This window comes from Bubalus kerabau, chromosome 12 (genome assembly GCF_029407905.1).
Source record: "Bubalus kerabau isolate K-KA32 ecotype Philippines breed swamp buffalo chromosome 12, PCC_UOA_SB_1v2, whole genome shotgun sequence".
In the NCBI taxonomy this organism is placed as follows: domain Eukaryota; kingdom Metazoa; phylum Chordata; class Mammalia; order Artiodactyla; family Bovidae; genus Bubalus; species Bubalus kerabau.
In genome coordinates, this window is record NC_073635.1 from 91120943 (window position 1) to 91141101 (window position 20159).

The window sequence follows — 20159 nt, forward strand, 5'->3', positions numbered from 1 at the left end:
CTGTTTGTGATGATTTTGGAAATGGGTAATGGAAACGGCCATACAACATTATGAATGTACTTAATGCCACTAGATTATGCATTTAAAAATGGTAAGTTGAATGGTTTATTCATTTTTAAAGTGGTATTTGAGAAAGAACCTGGATAGATAGCAGAACATTATTATGGTCCTTCATCAGATGCTATTTGCCTCATCTTGAGTAAGTTATTAATGTCTAGGTTTCAGTTTTCTTAACTGTAAAGTTTGCTTATTCCTGTAGCATAAAAATCCATGCTTCGGGATTCAGCGAATTCTTGGCAAGCATTTTTGCCTCCTGCTGGTTGTGGAAGCATTTTCCCTGCAAAAAGTTGTTGAGATGCTTGAAGATAGTGGTAGTCTGTTGGAGAGAGGTCAGGTGAATACGATGGATGAGGCAAAACTTCCTAGCCCAGTTCATTCCACTTCTGAAGTGTGGGTTGTGTGACATGTGGTTGGATGTTGTTGTGGAGAAGAATTGGGCCCTTTCTGTTGACCGGCGCCAGCTGCAGGTGTTGCAGTTCAGGGTGTATCTCATGAATTTGCTGAGCATACATCTCAGATGTCATGATTTCACCGGGATTCAGAACGCTGTAGTGGATCAGACGGGCAGCAAACCACCAAACGATGACCATGACCTTTTTTTGGTGCAGGTTTAGCTTTGAGAAGTGCTTTGGAGCTTCTCAGTCCAAGCACTGAGCTGGTCATCGTTGGTTGTTGTATAAAATCTACTTTTTGTTTCACATCATAATCTGATGGAGAAATGAATCATTGTTGCATAAAATAAGCGAAGACAACACTTCAAAAGGATGATTTTTTTTTTTTTTGATTTGTGTTCAGCTGATGAGCTGGCCACTTATCAAGCCTTTTTACCTTTCCCATTTGCTTCAAATTCTGAACAACTGTAGAATGGTTGATGTTGAGTTTTCTGGCAACTTCTCATGTAGTTGTAAGAGGATCAGGTTCGATGATCATCTCAATTGATCATTGTCAACTTTGGTGGCCAGCCACTGCACTCCTCATCTTCAAGGCTCTTGTCTCCTTGGTAAAACTTCTTGAACTACCACTGCACTCTACTTGCGTTAGCAGATTCTGGACCAAATGCATTGCTGATACTGTGAATTGTCTCTGGTGCACTTTATGACCCATTTTGAACTCGAATAAAAAAACCACTTGAATTTGCCTTTTATCTAACATCATTTTCCTAGTCTAAAACAGCAAGTAATGTCATTAGCAAAAAGAAGCCATAAAGTGAGACATGCATGTTAAAATGATGTATATCGTGACCACATTTATTTAAGAATGTATTCCAATATCAAACAGCAAAGTTTAACAATGCAAAACCACACTTTTTCATCAGCCTAGTACTGTAATGGCTGCAGTCGCCATCCACAGTGATTCTGATGCCCAAGAAAGTAAAATCTGTCACAGCTTTCACTGTTTCTCCTTCTATTTACCATGAAGTGATGGGACTGGATGTCATGATCTTAGTGTTTTCAGTGTTGAGTTTTTTGAATGTTGTCAAGCCAGTTTTTTCACTCTTCTCTTTCACCATCATCAAAAAACTCTTTAGGTCCTCTTCGCTTTCTGCCATTAGAGTAGTATCATCTGTATATCTGAGGTGGTTGATATTTCTTTGGCAGTCTTGATTCTAGCTTGTGATTCATCCAGCCTAGGATTTTGCTCTGTGTATATAATTCCATAGTGGGTCATTAAATTGAAACTCAACAAGGGCGATGTCATGCATATTACCTACCGTAATCTTTGGTGTCATTTTATTAAAGTTAATGTCTAGGCTTTGGATTGGACCCCTGTTGCTGTTGGAAGGGGCAGGATAGTGAGAGAAATTATCAGAATTACAGAGGGCACAGATTTTCACAGTGAAGTAATTTTGATTACCCTTCTTTTTGTTTTTTTCAGGTTCAACTTCTCATCTCTGTCCTTCATGTACTATACATTGTTTTCTGTGGTCTAGTCAAAAAGCCATGTACACTTGCCTGCCCTTTGAAGACCATTTTAAAGAATTCTTCTAAGACAACTGGTAAGTCTGCTAATGAAAAAACATGGTGGACTATATTTCTTCCTTGTTCTAAAACTATTTGTCCTGAATTTATACAGTAATATTCTAGTAGCATTGCTTTGCATATATTTTTGTGTGCTTTTAACATTTCTCACTTTCTAACATTTAAGAGAATATTTTATGATGAGTGCATTTTTTAAAAAGTGCTTAGAGTTCTTAAGGGAAAACGTTAAAAGCATACGTACCCATATTGATAGTGGTATATGAACATGTATTAATTGTGTTAGTTACAGAATCTGGTTTAGCAGTTGTTGGATCCATGCTAAGAAGGGCATACCTGATATAACTGGTGGAGAATAGAGTCCAGAATATAATCACAAAACTTAGTAATTGCTATATAGAATGCTGCATCTCAGGAAAAGAACATTATATGTCATTGATTACATGTGTAATCAATGTTGAGATGAAAACTATCCATTTGGGGTCAAAAACAGGCTGGATACCAGAGAATTAAAGATACAAATATGTAAGAAGAGAATGAAGTTATCATTATCATAGGAAAAATACTGAGTTATTAAAGTATTTGAATGAGAAGGCATAATTTAAAACACAGTCATAAGAGAAACAGTTGTAAATTTTTAATTTTTGTGTAAACCAACTGGTCAAAAAGTTCTTTTGGATTTTCCCATGATATGTTATGGAAAACCTGAATGAACTTTTTGGCCAACCCAATATGTAGTTTGGGGGGGGGAAAAGTCAAAGTCAAGAGACAAATGGTAAATTGAGAAGGTAGTTTCCTTAAAATGACTGACTTCTTTTATATACAAAGACTATTTACAAATAATTAAAAAAATGCATAAAGTACATCTTAGAAAAAAGATATACATGTGGCTGATAAAAAGGGAAGATACTCAGTCTTTCTCATTAAAGAACGTTAAAACAACAGTGAGATGTCAGTTTTCACCTAATGAGTAGCAAGGGTTTGAAGTGGAATGATCCTCGGGTGATGAGGGAGTTGGGAATTCTGGAATTATTCCTCACATAGACACACTTGGTATGTAACGTATGTAATAGTGCTGCAGGTTTTTGAGAGTTTGGTGAAACATTAGTTTCAGTTGCAAATAGCCTTCGAAACATTTCTAGGAATTTCCCCTACAAAAATACCCTCACATTCAAAGATCTGTATAAGGAATTTCAGTGCTTAGCCTGTGTGTAAAGATACCCTAGGAAATGCCTTCTAATTCAGCAGAAGCCTGTATGTGCTGTTACTGTAGAAATAGAAGCTTGGTCCAGTTGCTCTCAGAGTCACCAAAACACGTTCCTCTCACTTCCCTGCGGTCTGGCCCTGTTGTTTCTCCTGAGCCACAGACTTCTCTTCTTTAAATGGAAGCTCATTGCAGAAAAATATGTTTAATACCTTATTTATATAGAATGTATTCGTGCCCTTTTGTAAACACAGAACTTCTCTTTAGTGATACATAAGTACAGTGACAACCCCTGGGAAGTGATACTATGTGAATGTCTTGTCCGCATGAATGAGTATGTGAGTTTTTCTTAACTTTTACCGCCTAAGAAGATTAGCTTAAAAGTTTTAAAGTCCTGTTTTCTGGCAAGCAAGTTGCCTCAAGGGTGTCCTCCATCTGAATTGCTGTTTTTGACAAACCCCCCTCACAGCCTTTAAGGTCTCTGCTGAGAGCCTTCTCTGTGTTGTCTTCCACATTCGTATCTTCTCAATTGATGTAAGCACCACATTGTAAGACACCCCTAAAACCCCAACACCTAGAAGAGCATAGGGCACAAAATAATTAATTCATTAAATGAGTGGATAAAAATACATTAGGATGGATAAAGCATTACAAGATATGTTGTCTTTTTTTTAAAAGTTGTCTTTTCACAGTTAGATTTAGTTTAACAAGCACTTTGTAAAGTGGGTCTAAAGTTTCTTGCTCTGCCTGAATAGCCTAGCTTTAACTTTGACATTTACTCAGCCTTTGTGTGCTAACAGCTTGTTGATTCAGGGTATTAAAGTATAAGGCACATGCGGTAGATAATTCTGGAATCAGGCTTGGGTTCCTTACAGTCTTATAACCTGGGTAATTGACTTTGAACATTAGGTTCGTCATCTGTAGATGAAAATAATATTGGAGTCATATTGTTAGGATTAAATGAGATGATATATGTAAAAGTAGCAGAGTTCCTGGGACTTGGTTAAAAATTAGTTAGATTTTCCCCTTCTCTTCACAGTCTTTATAGAGATATATATAAATAAATGCATGTGCCATTCTAAACTTAAAATTTTTCAAGTATAGAATGGACTAGAAATAGCATTTCATTCAAATTATGATCCCTGAAAATCATTCCTGTATTTCTCCTTTGTCACAGCACTGTTTTTAAAGAATAAAATCGTGTGTGTTAGAAAATGGAAGTATTGCAGGAACGTGGTAAGACGCCGGCACGTTTGGAGTGTGACCACTGCAATTTCAGAGGCACAGATTATGAAAATGTACAAATCCACATGGGTACCATCCATCCAGAATTTTGTGATGAAATGGATGCCGGTGGGTTAGGTAAAATGATATTTTACCAGAAAAGTGCAAAGCTGTTTCACTGCCATAAATGCTTTTTCACCAGCAAGATGTACTCTAATGTATACTATCACATCACATCTAAACATTCGGCTGCAGAGAAATGGAATGAGAAACCAAAAAATCAGTTCAACAAAGAAGGAGAACCTGTGAAAAGCCCCCCTCTTCCTGAACACCAGAAAACAGCCTCCAGTTCAGCAGAGCTCCTGAAGCCTGCCCCTGCCCTTTCTATAGAAACACAGAAACTTGGCCCAGTTGCGTCTCCAGAATCACCAGAACCTGCTCCTCTTCCTTCCCTGGACTCTCAGAAGCCTGGCCCTGTTGTTTCTCCTGAGCCACAGACACCTTCTCTTCCTTCTCCTGAGCCTCCAAAACCGGCCCCTGTCTCTTCTCCTGAACTTCCAAAACCAGCCCCTCTTGTTTCTGAATCTCAGAAACTAGTCCCTGTTCCTTCTCCAGAACCACAGAAACTTGCTCCTGTGTCTCCTGAGCCAATAAAGGCCACTCTGACTAATCCCAAACCCCAGAAACACTCCCATTTCCCAGAAACATTGGTGCCGCCTTCCGCCCCATCCCCCGAGTCACCAGTACTAGCTGCCTCCCCAGAACCTTGGGGACCGTCCCCAACTGCATCTCCGGAGTCTCGGAAGCCAGCCCAGACTGTCTCCCCTGAGCCGAGGAAGCTGTCCCCATCAGTGTCTCCTGAACCTTGGAAGCTGTTCTCTGCTGTCTCCTCAGAGCCTCGGAGGCCAGCCCCATCTGTGTCACCAGGCTCTTGGAAGCCAGGGCCACCTGGATCCCCCAGGTCTTGGAAATCCAGTCCGTCAGCAGCATCAGGACCTTGGAAGCCAGCTAAACCTGCTCCATCTGTGTCTCCTGGACCTTGGAAACCGGCTCCATCCGTGTCCTCCGCCTCCTGGAAGTCTTCATCAGTCTCGTCTGGCTCCTGGAAATCTCCTCCTGCGTCTCCTGAGTCCTGGAAGTCTGGCCCACCGGAGCTGCGAAAGACCGCTACCACCTTGTCACCTGAACACTGGAAGACAGTTCCTCCAGAGTCTCCCGAGCTTCGCAAACCTGGCCCAACACTGTCCCCAGAGATCCGGAGTCCAGCAGGATCTCCAGAGCTCAGAAAGCCCTCAGGGTCTCCAGAGATTTGGAAGTTTTCTCCTGATCAGCGGAAAACATCTCCTGCTTCAGTTGATTATCCTGAGTCCCAGAAAAGTTCCCGTGGTGGTTCCCCTGATCTCTGGAAGTCTTCCTTTTTCATCGAACCTCAGAAACCTGTCTTCCCTGAGATACGGAAACCAGGTCCTTCTGGGCCATCTGAGTCCCCAAAAGCAGCCTCTGATATCTGGAAGCCTGTTCTCTCTGTCAGTACTGAGCCTAGAAAGCCTTCCCTGTTTTCTGAGCCTACCAAAACCGCCCCTCCTGCTTCTCCTGAACCACGAAAACGTGTTCTTTTTCCAGAGCCCCGGAAGCATGCCCTTTTCCCTGAACTTTCAAAGTCTGCCATCTTCTCGGAGTCTCAAAAGGCAGTTGAGCTTGGTGATGAACCACAGGCAGATGCCATAGATGATCAAAAGTGTGATGTTTTAGTTCAGGAAGAACTAATGGATACACCTAAGAAACTCTTGGAAGACACTTTATTTCCTTCCTCAAAGAAGCTCAAGAAAGACAACCAAGAGAACTCTGACGCTGAGCTTAGTAGCAGTGAGTGTATCAAAGCAGATTTGGATGCAGTAGATGGTAAGGGCCAAGAATCCAGCAGTGACCAAGAGCAGGTTGATGTGGAATCTATTGATTATAGTAAAGAGAACAAAATGGACATTACTAGTCCAGAGCAGTCCAAAAATGTATTGCAGTTTACTGAAGAAAAAGAGGCTTTTATCTCTGAAGAAGAGATTGCAAAATACATGAAGCGTGGAAAAGGAAAGTATTATTGCAAAATTTGTTGCTGTCGTGCTATGAAAAAAGGTGCTGTTTTGCATCATTTGGTTAACAAGCATAATGTCCATAGTCCTTACAAATGTACAATTTGTGGAAAAGCTTTTCTTTTAGAATCTCTCCTTAAAAATCATGTAGCTGCTCATGGGCAAAGTTTGCTTAAATGTCCACGTTGTAATTTTGAATCAAATTTTCCAAGAGGCTTTAAGAAACATTTAACTCATTGTCAAAGCCGGCATAATGAGGAAGCAAATAAAAAGCTGATGGAAGCTCTGGAACCTCCACTGGAGGAGCAGCAAATTTGATTTTTAAACATGGTGTGGATATGTGCTCTACAGAGTTGTCTATTGAACTCATTTGTTGAAAGTATTGGTTAGAAAGCCTAGTTGGGCCAGTAGATGCTGATGTTTGTGGTGTACTGTGTTTGTCTCAGTGGTGTTACAAAGAATAAGTGTTTGTTATTTTTTTTCTTGGTCTCTTGTTTATGTGGCTGTTGTTTAAGTCAATAAATGCATATTGTATATTCCATATGGGTAAAATTTCTCTAATTTCTTTAGTATATTTGAGTAATACGAAGAGGTAGGTGTTCTGTATAACAAGACTAAGTCGTACCCAGTTGGAAATGTCTAGTTACATCTTTTTTGTGCAACTAATTTTGGACAATGGAAATTAGGCATGAAAATTCTGAGAAGTTTTGTTCTCTTAAGTGTGTTTTCAGATCATAAAAATTATTTTAAAGTTTCTATTTGGTCATAAAATATTAGTTTATTAATCTTGAACCACTTTTAGGTGTTTATTAGCTTTTATGTCATGGAAGTTTGGAGTCTCAGGGTTGCTGATTTTCTGCTAAAAGAGGGGAAATTGAGTCAGTTTAAAAGATAGTTTGCAGTCTTCTCCTGTAGGAAACAGAAACAGGGGTGTGATTTTAGGTCTTGTCCTTAGTTGATTCCTTTGGGGTCTTCCATTCTGTACCCTACCCCGGATCTGGCCCTTCCCTTCCCTATGAGCTCATACCAACAGGTGATCCTTACTTGCCAAATGTGTTACGAGTTGCACCTCCTTCTGGGCCTTACGCACCATCTTTTGGGGCTTCAGACCAGGGTCATGAGCAGAACCGAAAGTCTTCCAGATTCACCACAAAAAGTTTTATAAATAAACATTACTGTTTAAGAAATACGTCAGTTCTGTGTTTTTCACAGTTGTTACTGTAAGTACTTGGTGCCTGTTTATGGATTGTTGTATTCTAAAATATTTTGTCAAATGTGTATCAACCAAATTAAAAACAAAGGCTTTCATGTTAGCAGCATCTTCCTGTGTGTTTTCTTTTGTGTAATTATTTCCAGTTTCCACTTGTTTTCACACTGATTTTCGTATCTGGAGCAGCATTTTCTAAGCTCTGTTTTCTCAGAGTGGTCAGGTAGGTTCAGGGACTGTACGGTCATCCTTTGGTGCCCACAGGGAATTAGTTCCATGACACCCTGCAGATACCAAAATCCATGGATGCTCGTTTCTTAAAAGCATGTAATGTTTGTATTTAACCTGTGCACGTCCTCCCATACTTTAAATCATCTCTAGATAACTTAGAGTGCCTAACACAATGTAAGTGCATTGTAAATAGTTATCAGCAAGTGGCAAATTCAAGTTTTGCTTTATGGAACTTTCTGGAAATTTTTTCGAATATTTTTGATCCATGATTGGTTGAATCCATGAAAGTGGAAACCAAGGATGCACGAGTCCTAGCTTCATGAGGCTTTGTATGAAAATTCTCATCAATCCATGTTAGCCTATTAAAGGGCACTTAATCCTGGTGGTGGTCAGTCCTGACTGCTTCATTTAAACAATAGGGAGCATTTAGTGTCGTAAGGATTCTGATTTGTAGCCAGAAATGAGATATTGGCTTATGCACTTGAATTCCATCAAACAAGCAGCTCCAGACCTGTCATTTCAGAGAACATGGTCTGGCAGGGAAGGCACTGCTTGATGGGATTGTTGGTTTACACTGGGCAGCTTAACAACAAGCTTGTGAGTTGTGGAGTTAACTCCTAGACATGATGCCAATAGGCAGGAGGGGGAAGGTGTCTTGGATACAGCTGTCTTTAATATGCTGACTTGATTAAAATTATGAGTAGAAAAACAAAGGGCCTCCAGTGCCCAGAAACTGTTTTGAAGCCTGCAATCAAAACAACCATGTCTGAGCATGTAACAGCATGCAACAGGTTCTTTGGAGTCATATCTTTTGGTGCAGTCTTCTCAGAGAGTCCTCTATATCTGCTCAAGGGGAATCTGGCTAGATCCTATAACTTGGCATCTCATGTTGGTGTTTAATAATGCTGTCATAAGATGGATTTGGTGCTAGATTAAGGAGCTGTGCTGCATGTGTAGTTTGGCATTAAGGCCAATTTTAGTTGAGTAAACCACCATGTTCTTGGCTCACCTCAGTTGTAGCTTCCCAAAATTTTCTCCTTTTACCTCTAAGGGGTAAACTGTCCTTAGTTTAGAACCTATTTACTTTCTTTTTACTTTTTAATTTGTTTATGTATTTTTGGCTGTGTAAGAGTTTTCCACAATGTGATCCACACAGTCAAAGGCGATGAAGCAGTCACTGAACTGATTGTGACTTTACCCTTCTGGTGTCAAAGAAACGAGATTTCTTTGAGGAACAAATACAGATTGCCATTAGACACATGAATGCTCAGCATCCCTATCAGTTCAGTTCAGTCGCATGGCTCTTAGGAAATTCTGGAGGAATATATCAAAAAGAACGGGTTTCCCAGGCCAGATTAGATGTAAAGAGCCTGTCTGCCAATGCAGGAGAAGTAAGTTCAATCCCTGGGTGAGGAAGACGCACTGGAGGAGGGCATGGCAACCCACTTCAGTATTCTTCCCTGAAATACTATGGACAGAGGAGCCTGGCAGGCTACAGACCACAGGGTCCACAGAATCAGACATGACTGAAGGGTTAGGGTTTAGGGTTAAGGTTAGGGTTAGGATTTAGGGTTAGGGTTGGGGGGTTGGGAGGGTAGAGGAGGGGGTCAGGAGTGTGGAGGAGGGGTGGGAGGATGGAAGGCCTGATGTCTGCACATACGTTCCCCACCCCCGACCATCTTCAGAATTGCTCATTCGTGTAGCAAGATCCTAGTTGGGTTTTCACCTGTGTAACTGGTGGGTTCTTAATGAGCAATGTGAACAGTGACATTAAATGTCCTCAGTCAGGACTAGATACTTAACTATGCCACATAAAGGTGTAAGAACCTGGGGAGGCATGTGCAGCCAGTACCCCTAGGGACAAGGTTCAGACTTGACCCCTCAACATTTTGGGGTCCAACCACTGCTTTATCATTTATGAGGGCCCAGTTCTGACTCTAAGGGTTCTGTAATCCAGCCTCCATCCTCCTTTAATGAGACCCACACTTCTAGGATCCTACAGAGCAGGGCCTGTGTGAGTTCTCTGTGGCTTCTCTAACAAACAACCACATGTTGGGTGATTTAAAGCAGCAGGAGTTCATCCTCCCCCAATACTGGAAACCAGACACCTGAGATCAAGGACTGAGGTCCCTCCAGAGGCTCCAGGATAGGGTCCTTCCTGCCTTCTCCAGCTTTGGGGCTCCAGGGGTCCCGGGGCTTGTGGCCCCCTCCTTACCCCCTCTGCCTCCATCTTCATGAGGCTTCTCATCTGTGTCCTCTTTCATCTCTTATAAGGACTCTGTCAGTTGGATTGAAGGTCACCCTAACCCTAGATGACCTTACCTTGAGATCCTTAACTACATCTACAAAGACCCTTTTCCCAGATATGGCCCTGTTCCCGTGTTCTGGGGGGACACATCTTTTGGGGCCACCATTTACCCCATTATCTGTATATAAAATAACCCTTATTTTAGGAGATCACCACAGGCCCATATAGACGGGCACAGACAGCGACCACACTCGTGGCATCTGGAGAGAATCAGGATCCTGGAGTCACCTGGAACAGATCATGCCTGGCTTCATCAGGTGAGGGGACTCACAGGGAGGAGCGGGGCATGGTCTTGTTCAGGCTTCAGAAAGACCATGTTGGGTGGGATGTGAGATGCACCGTGAGGGCAGGGAGCTTTGTAGGGCCTGATGGAGGGATTAGGCTTGGGCCAGGGCCGTGTGTGTAGAGTGGAATTAGTGTGGGGGTTGGCCATATGCCCTGGAGAAGGAGCTGACAGTCCCTGGGGCACAAGGAACTGGGAACCTGGGAGGCTTCTGTGTTACTGAACAAAACTTGAGTCCACACACCTGAGTGCAGTAAAGCCAGTCGCCTGACACCAGGTGCAGTAAAGGAAAGTGCAGCATTAATTGTAAAGGCACCAATACGTGGAGACGGGTAACTCGTGCCCTAAACCCTGAAATCCCTGAAGGGCTTCAGGAAAGCAGTTTTACGGGCCACATGAGGGAGGTGGGGTCATGATGATTTCGTATGTGGATCCTCACCAGTATGTGATTCGCTGGTGCACAGTTCTCTGGTTGGTGAGGTAACAGGTGGCTAACCTCACAAATCCTCAGGTACTGGACACTCTGGGGGTGACGTGTTCATGCTCATCAAGTAGTTAACTTCTTCCACTCAGTGAGGCTTTTAGCAGCTGTAAAACAACTCCCTGAGTGTGCCTCAGATACTATTATCTCCATACTTCAGAGAGGAGTTACAGCAGAGGATACGGGACGGTGTCTGTTCTGGAAGGGCCCCATTGGCTCCTGCTTGGTTACACCAGGTGTCTGGGCTCAGCCAACTGGAGAAGTTGGGGCTGCCTCCTGGGCGTGGGGAGCAGCAGGATTGCAGTCCTTGAGGGGCCTGTTTGTCCCCAGGATGAGATGGGGAGGCCGTGGATGGACAGATGCACCTGGCCTAGGAGAGGGGTACAGGCTGGAAATGTCACTGGAATCATTGCAGGGAGGAAGGGGAAAGGCCAGGAGGGGGCAGGTTGGTTATAGCACCTATGTGCAGGTGATGGTGGTCCTGTTGGACACAACTCAGAGCCATAAGGAGTGGTGGTCAGGGGCTCAGCTTCGTCCTCTTATTCTTTGTTTATCTGTAACTTCCCACTCCTGCAGCGAGGAGCCTGGCCCCCACCATTTGCATTTTCAGCTCTTTTCTCCTCTTCAGATTACATGTACAGTGGTCTCAGAATTGCTAGCTACTGCACTCTGGAACGGAGAAGGCGACGGCACCCCACTCCAGTACTCTTGCCTGGAAAATCCCATGGACAGAGGAGCCGGGTGGGCTGCGGTCCATGGGGTCGCTAGGAGTCGGACACGACTGAGCGACTTCACTTTCACTTTTTGCTTTCGTGCACTGGAGAAGGAAATGGGAACCCACTCCAGTGTTCTTGCCTGGAGAGTCCCGGGGACGGCAGAGTCGGGTGGGCTGCTGTCTCTGGGGTCGCACAGAGTCGGACACGACTGAAGTGACTTAGCAGCAGCAGCACTCTGGAAAGATCTCTATAAAATGAAGCCCAGTGTTTATGTGCAGGCCATTTTGCCTTTTGTGTATCCATTCATTTCCAAAGTCAACACATTTTGCCCCATCTCCTACAGTGAGATATCTTTTCAGTGCATTTATAATGTGGTTAGGTTTTGTTGCATTGTGTATTCTGTTCTGTGATTCTCCTACACTCTGAATAACCATACTTGAATAGATTGTTTGATCCTTTGGGCTATACAAATCGATGAGTGTAGACAAACACATAGTGACAGGGGTCTATCCTAAAGCATCACAGGGAATACTTCAACCCCCTTCAGCAGATGATCTGCTTATCATCTATTTAGCTTTGCTTTTCCTAGAATGTCATAAATGAGGTCATACTGTGTGCTGTTTCTCCAGACTGTATTCTTTCACTGAGTGATATGCACGTGAGAGTTAACCATGCTTTTCAAGGTTTGGTGGTTCATTCCTTACTACTGATGAGTAATACTCTATTGCATGTGTATGGGAGGAAAAACAATTTTCACTCTGCCCTTCCATAATACAAGACAAATCACCAGGAGAAAAAACAGAGGCATACCTCCTCTATGCTTCCCTGGTGGTTTTGTGGTAAAGAATCTGCCTGTAATACAGGAGACTTGGGTTTGACCCCTGGGTTGGGAAGATCCCCTGGAGAAGGAAATGGCAACCCACTCCAGTATTCTTGCCTGGGGAATCCCATGGACAGAGGAGCCTGGCAGGCTATAGTCTGTGGGGTTGCAAGGAGGCGAACATGACTTAGTGACTAAAACAACAAGTAGCTTCTGTATACAGGGGAGCTACCAAAGAAACCTGAGTCACTCCCTGAAATGGCCAAAGTCATCACCTTAAATGCCATCTTCAGCTAAAAACAAGACCCTGAAGGATGGGAGAAGCCCATTATGGAAGGTAATTACACAAAACACAGTAAAGAAGGGTATGATTGTTTATAGATTTAAGTCGGGACCTCTCCATTGATAAGTTACTTGAGTTTTAATTCGCCTTTTATTTCTGGTGCAAACAGGGACAGCCCTTAAATGCAGAGATTTGTCTGCTGTAAATGTCCATCACAAAATGGCAATTGCTACTTAGTTTACTGAGAGCCCTCTTTTTTTTTTTTTCATGGAAGTGGACTTAAGCAATCCTCATAGCAGAGAGGCATATTTTGGGGTGGCATGTTCTACTTGCTTTGACGTGGATATACCCCACTTTGATTATGCATTCATCTATTGAAGGATACCATGATTACTTCAAGCTTTTAACTATTATGGGTAGTGCTGCTGTGCCTAAGTTCATCTTTGTTTGCCTTTGGGCATGGATTTTTCAAAGCAGTTTCCTAAATACTGGAAGTACGATTGTTGGATCTCTAGGTGAGGTGTGCTTAGCTTTAGAGAAAACTGCCCAACTGTGTTACAAGGTGGCTGTGCGTGCATCCCACCAGCACGGAGGGAGCGTTCCTGCTCTTCCTCAGCCTCGAGCAATTGGTATTGTCATATATTTAGAGTTTAGCAGCCCTAATATGTGTAGTGTGATAGCTTGTGACTTTAATTTGTAATTCCCTAATGGTGTATGGTGTATGATGTTGAGTGTGTTTTTGTTTTGTACTATCTGTATAACTTTTTTTTTGGCTGGGTGTCTCTTCAGATCTTTACTTATTGTTTATAGGGTTGTTCAAGAGGTCTTTCTCTATTTTGTGTCCAAATCCTGTATCAGATATGAATTTTGCAAGTATTTTTCTCCCAGTTTGTGGCTTGTATTTTGATTTTCTGAATGAGGTCTTTCAGAATAGACATCTTTATTTCTATAAAGTCCACACTATTTTTCTTTTTTAGACTGACAGCTTGTGTGTTAAAACTCAAAGCTCATGATATACAGGCCAAACCCAGGGTCATGTAGATTTTCTATGTTTATGTCCACAATTTTGATAGTTTCAAAATTTAAATGTCTGTTAATAAATTTGAGTGAATTTGGTGACTACATTTCATTCTATACAGTTTCAAGTTATTTATTCCTTAACTATTTTGGAGAAGCTTTGGATATTGGCAATATTTCAGTTTTAATTTCCATAGTTTAATGGACCTAGCAGAACTGCCCCAAGGGGCGGAGTCTCCACTTAGCTGTGCCTGCGCGAGTGAGGGCAGAGAAGGCGATGGCACCCCACTCCAGTACTCTTGCCTGGAAAATCCCAGGGACGGAGGAGCCTGGTGGGCTGCAGTCCATGGGGTCACTGAGGGTCGGACACCACTGAGTGACTTCACTTTCACTTTTCACTTTCATGCATTGGAGAAGGAAATGGCAACCCGCTCCAGTGTTCTTGCCTGGAGAATCCCAGGGACGGGGGAGCCTGGTGGGCTGCCGTCTCTGTGGTCGCACAGAGTCGGACACGACTGAAGCGACTTAGCAGCAGCAGCAGCAGCAGCAGCCGCGAGAGTGAGGGAGGCTTGAGCTGCAGTTCCCATTGGCTGGCAGGGAGCGAGGAGCCCGCCTCCTCGACCACCCGCGCCCCAAGCTGAATTCCCGCTCTGCCTGAGCGCCTGGCTGCCCGTGGCTGCTGACTGGAGTCTGGTCTCCTCAGGACGCGCTGGGGCTTCAGCTTTGGGACGTTGTGGGGTTCACTTCAGGCTGACAGGAGATGGGTCTCCTCAGGACCATTGGTGTTTCGGCTTTGGGACATTGTGGGGTGAGTTCAGGCTGGATGGGTGTCCTTGTAAAGCACAGGGAATAAACATGATGCCCCAGGAAGCTGTATCACACTCTGTTTTGCGTCGCCCTTGCCTGGAACTGGGGCCGTGCATGCTCCAGTTAGAGACGCGTGTAGGCGTGTTGTCCTTGGAGTTAATCAAAGCAACTAAACGGAAAAACGATCCAAGTGACTCCCGACACTGCCAGTGCGGTCGTGAAAGGGAAAGGCTTGAGCCGCATTTCAGGACCGGAATACGGAAAGTGTGTGCTAGCTTCCTGCACTCGCGTTCCAGAACACTTCAGAAGGATCGAGGGGATCTCCGAGGCCCTTACTAGGGAAACAGTCTGTGAACCCAGAGGCCCCGGCGGCGTGGGCGTGGCCGTCCCTGCGCAGCTGTCTCCTGACCGTCGAGCAGGGGCCTTTCCACGGCGAGTTCCCCTGTTTACAAAGCGCGGTGGAGCAGCCCCTCTGAGAGGCTGGACCACAGTGGGAGCTGCTGAGTAGCTCAGGTCCTGGGGATGCTCCTGTGAGCCACACGTCTCAGGAGGAGGAGTCAGGAGGAGACACAGCGGCCCAGAAGGGCGAGGGTCAAGGAAAGGGCCTTTAAAAAGCTAAGTTTTAGAGTCCCAGGAACCAGGTGTTTCCACTTTAGGTGGTGCGTCTATGTGTCAGATGTCTGTCCCGGCGCTTGCACATGGGCTCCTGGAAGCCCTGGGCGGCTGCATGTGGCCCAGGGGCCCTGTGTGCCTGGCTGTCACCACACAGTGACGCTGCCCATGTGTCCACACTGGACCAGTCGGAGAGGACCCTCCTCCAGGCCCAGAGAGTGGGCTGGGAAGCAGGAGGACTGGAACAAGGTGGGGGCCCTGCTGTACCCCTTTATATTCCCAGTTCTGGCTTTCTTTGCGCTAAGATCCTCAGGACCTGCTGGTGCTTCAGCTTTCGTCAGCCTATGCAGTCCCTGCCAGCAACAAAGAGTGAGTTTTTTCCATGCATTTCTAAGTCATTTAGACTCTGCTGCATTCTGTGTTTCATTCTGTAACACTCTCATATCCTAAATAACTAAATTTGAATAGATTATGATTTACTAACTGAGGTCTAAAGGTCTATGTGTTTATACAAATGCACAGTGGTAGATATTCATCTGTAATGTCAGTTCAGTCGCTCAGTTGTCTCTGACTGTTTGCGACCCCATGGACTGCAGCCCGCCAAGCTTCTCTGTCCATCACCAACTCCCGGAGCTTACTCAAACTCATGTCCATCTAGTCAGTGGTGCCATCCAATCATTTCATCTGTAATGTATCAGATGGAATATTGAACCTCCTACCTCATAATCTTTTTCTAAGTCTGTTTTGTCTTTTTCAGAATGTCGTATAAATGGGGTCATTAGTGTGTAGACTGGATTCTTTCACTTGGCAATATACATGTAAGATTCATCCATGATTTTTGCTTGGTTTGATGGTTCATCCTGTTATATTTCTGAATACTATTCCGTTGCATGTGTTTTGGAGGAAAAATAATGTTCCCTTTCCATTTCTCTTTTCCTCATTGAGACTTTCCCCCGCGATGAAAGGCAGATGAACTGGAGGAAAACAGAAGCTTATTACCATGCATACCCCCTATATGCTTGTAAGGTACCTAGGAAAACCTGAAATGGCCCAAGCCTGTAACTTATGTGCTGTCTTTAGCTAAGAACAAAAGAAAGACATTGGGCAGGGGGTGCACGGTGGAATGATTTGGGAGGTTTGGAGGCAAAGCACAGTAAACAGGGGTCTGGCTATTATGCAGATTTACATCCAGACCATCTCCATGGACTAGCTTCTCTTAAGACTTAGTTATCCGTCCATTTCTGGTACACAGGTGGAGACAGCCTTACAAGTGGAGATTTCCCTAATAAATGTAAATTTAATTCCTAAAAGGGCATTTTCAAACATTCTCCTGGATCTGCTGTTTTTTAAATGTCAGTCCAGAATTATCCTGATGTCCAAAAGACACAACTTGGGGTGGCATATTCTGCTCCCCTTGATGTACATGTGCCCTAATTTGCTTATTAATTCATTTACAGAAGAACAGTCTGATGTCTTTCAGTTTTTAACCAATTTTTAACCCAGAATAGAGCTACTGTGCATTATTTTATGCACAGTTTTTCAAAGCTGTTGTCTAAATACAAGAGGTGTAGTATTGCATCCTGGAAAAGGCAATGGCACCCCACTCCAGTACTCTTGCCTGGAAAATCCCACGGACGGAGGAGCCTGGTGGGCTGCAGTCTATGGGGTCGCTAGGAGTCAGACAAGACTGAGCGACTTCCCTTTCACTTTTCACTTCATGCATTGAAGAAGGAAATGGCACCCCGCTCCAGTGTTTTTGCCTGGAGAATCCCAGGGACGGCGGAGCCTGGTGGGCTGCCGTCTGTGGGGTCGCTAGGAGTCAGACAAGACTGAGCGACTTCCCTTTCACTTTTCACTTCATGCATCGGAGAAGGAAATGGCACCCCGCTCCAGTGTTCTGGCCTGGAGAATCCCGGGGACGGGGGAGCCTGGTGGGCTGCCGTCTGTGGGGTCGCACAGAGTCGGACACGACTGAGTGGCTTGGCAGCAGCAGTGCTGCATCCTAGATGATGAGTCTGTTTAGCTTTGGAGAAAACTGTCAGACTGTCTTCCAAAGGTGGCTGTGCATGCATCCCGCCATGATCTTGAGTATGTTTTCTTATGGTTGTTTACTATCAGAGTACCCTCTGTGGCCAGGTGTTTCTTATGGTTGTTTACTATCAGTGTACCCTTTGTGGCCAGGTATCTGTTTCAGTCTTTACCAATTATTAATGGGTTTGTTTGCTCTAGAGTTCTTGGTATAATTTGAGTACAAATTCTTTATCAGATATGTGTTGTTTTAAAAAAAATATTAATGTTTGTCTGTGCTGTCAAAGCAAGAGGTTTTATTGGGAAGGGCTGCCTGGGTGGAGGGCAGGAGGGTGAGGGAAGCTGAGAGAACTTCTCTGCCACGTGGCTCACAGTCTCGGGTTTTATGGGCATTGGATTAGTTTCTGGTTTATCTCTGGCCAGTCATTCTGAATTGGAGTCCTTCCTGGTGGCATATGCATCACTCATCCAAGGTGGATTCTAGCAAGGAGGATCCTGGGAGGTTGGTAAGACCTATGGATTGGAATCTCCCATCTCCTTTGACCTTTCCTGAATTCTTCTGGTTGGTGGTAGCTTGTTAGTTCCTTGTTCCTTACCCAGGACCTCCTGTTGTAAGATGACTCCGGCAAGTGGTTTCTCTGGTGCCTGACAAGGACGGGCAGGTAGTTTTAGTTAGTGGTTCCCCTAACACTTTGTCCTTTGGTTTTCTTGAGTAAGGTCCTTTACAGAGTGAATGTATACATTTTTAAAAGTCAGTGTTTTAATTAATTTATTTAAAACATTTTGTATATTGGCTTTTTTGTTGTGTTTTAGAACTCATCACCAGACTCAAGGTCATGTAGATCTTTTGTTGTTTTCTAAAATGTTTATAGTTTTAATTGAAATGTGGTGTCAGTTGCAAAGTTTGTGTTTATGTTCCTTTCATTCTGTATGGTTTTTAATCAATTTTAATCAATTGTTCCCTGGCTGTGTGTTGAGCAGTGTCATGGAGATTTTTGGCTCCGTTTCAGTTTGGGTTTCCAGTCTGAGTGCTCACAGCAAAGCTGGTTCTGGGTGAGCCCTCTGGGGTCTGTGAGCGCAGGGCTGCCCGCTCTTCTCTGGTGGCCTGCTTGGGGCACCAACCCCCTCTCTGACCTGTGGGGACAGGACATTTGCCTTCAGATTCAGCTCGGTGACCAGCTGGTGAGAGCTTTGTCTTCTCAGCACCGTCAGGGCTTGGGCTCCTGGATAATGGGGCTGTGTCCAGGCTGAGAGGAGGGGGGTTGCCTCGGTGCCCACCAGCAAGGGGGCGCTGCAAGAGGGAAAAATGAGGATGAAGTAGACGTTTCCTGTGTCCAGCTGAGCGCTGACCGGAGGTCCATCTCAGAGAACTCGTTGGCGGAGGGTGGGGGGTCGGGGGGTGGGGTTGGGGGTGGAAAAGAGCTCCATGTGCAAAATGGTGAGTTTTTAGTTAGATTTCTGTTAGATGATCTAGAGGATGCCCAGTGATGTTCTTTGGTGTAGGTGGCCAGTTTTCCTGTCACTGATTCTTGAAAGGACTGTCCTTTCCTCTTTGCATGTCCTTGGCTTGATTTTCATGAACTGTCCACATACATGTGGCTTTATTCCCGGGCGCTCTATTCTTTCCTCGAGTCCCTGTGCCTGTGTTTGTGCCAGTCCCTCACTTGTGGTTACTACAGCTCCATGATGTAGTTTGAAGTCAGAGAGGAAGATGCCTCCAGGTTCATTCTTCTTTCTCAGAGTCTTTTGGGCTGTTCAGGGTCCTTAGTTGTTGCAGAATATTATTAGGAATGTTTCTATTTCTATGAAAAATGCCATTGGATATTATATTTTGAGTGCAGTGCATTTGCTGATGGCTTTGGTTAGAATGGACAGTTTAATAACTCATTTTTCCAGTGCATGAGCATGGAATATTTTTCTGTTTATTTGTGTTTTCTTTGGTTTCTTTATCAGTGCTTTCTAGTTTTCTAACTACTGGTCTTTTATGTCCTTGGTTAAGTTTTTTCTTAATTTTTGTTTCTGATTGTTACTAGTGTATAGAAACACAAGTGATTTTCGTATATTGATTTAGATTGTAAATTGTAGTATTTTATATGATTGTAAATTGATCCCAAATTATTCAACTTTACTGAATGTATTCTAACAACTTTTTGTGAAGTTATGTGGGAAATTTTGTTTGTAAATTCCATGTGGACTCCTTCAAGGACAATGAGCATCACAACTTCCCTTGAACTTTGTCTGGGTAAGTCTTGGCCTCTATAAGAAAGTTTCAAGCCTGTCTGATCTGATTTTCTTTTGTGGTATTGACGTGGTTGTTTTGAAAAATAATTTACTTTTCAGTAACTTAAAATGTGCAGTAAACTCTTAATAATGGTTAAAAAAATACTCACATTTGCCACATCACCTAAAATACTCCATGCGTTTTATCCAAAATGGGCGCATTCTCCTGTGGAACCAGCACATAATCTCCAAAATCAGGAAATCATATAGTTTCTACATTATAATGTAATCCACAGCCCCACTTCCACTTTCAGCAGTTGTCCAATTGTATGAAAATATCTTTTTTCCCATCCGCATCCAATATTTTTTTAGATTGTTACTGAGATTTTCAGACATTTGGACAAATTTGGTGGATGTAAAGCAGACATGGTGAATATGGGATCTGGGTGGCCTTTTCTATGTGGATTTTTTCACTAAAGATGTTTTTAATGTTTATTCATTTTGTAACATGTACCAATACTACATTCTTTTTTCCCATAGTAATTAAAAATAAATAACATGCCATTTACTATTTACATATTTGTAAGCATACAGT

At 43.7% G+C, this 20159-nt stretch overlaps 2 protein-coding genes across 6 annotated transcripts in view; both read left to right on the top strand.

Annotated features, from left to right (window-relative positions):
- Positions 1–1932: 1932 nt before the first annotated feature.
- CHAMP1 (chromosome alignment maintaining phosphoprotein 1) lies at positions 1933–7864 on the top strand. The gene is made up of 2 exons (XM_055543101.1): positions 1933–2056; positions 4418–7864. Exon 2 carries the CDS (start codon positions 4455–4457, stop codon positions 6867–6869), a length of 2415 nt encoding a protein of 804 aa, XP_055399076.1. The 5' UTR covers positions 1933–2056; positions 4418–4454; the 3' UTR covers positions 6870–7864.
- The window catches only part of LOC129624802 (olfactory receptor 5M9-like), a 37570-nt gene continuing 19345 nt past the window's right edge, over positions 1935–20159 (top strand). For 3 of the 5 annotated variants that reach the window (XM_055543103.1, XM_055543102.1, XM_055543104.1), the window contains exon 1: positions 1936–2056. The gene's annotated coding sequence lies outside the window, so the exon portion shown is untranslated. Of the gene's footprint in view, positions 2057–10442; positions 10555–12272; positions 15686–20159 lie in introns of those variants that run through there. The other 2 variants (XM_055543105.1, XM_055543106.1) reach the window with 2 other exon arrangements.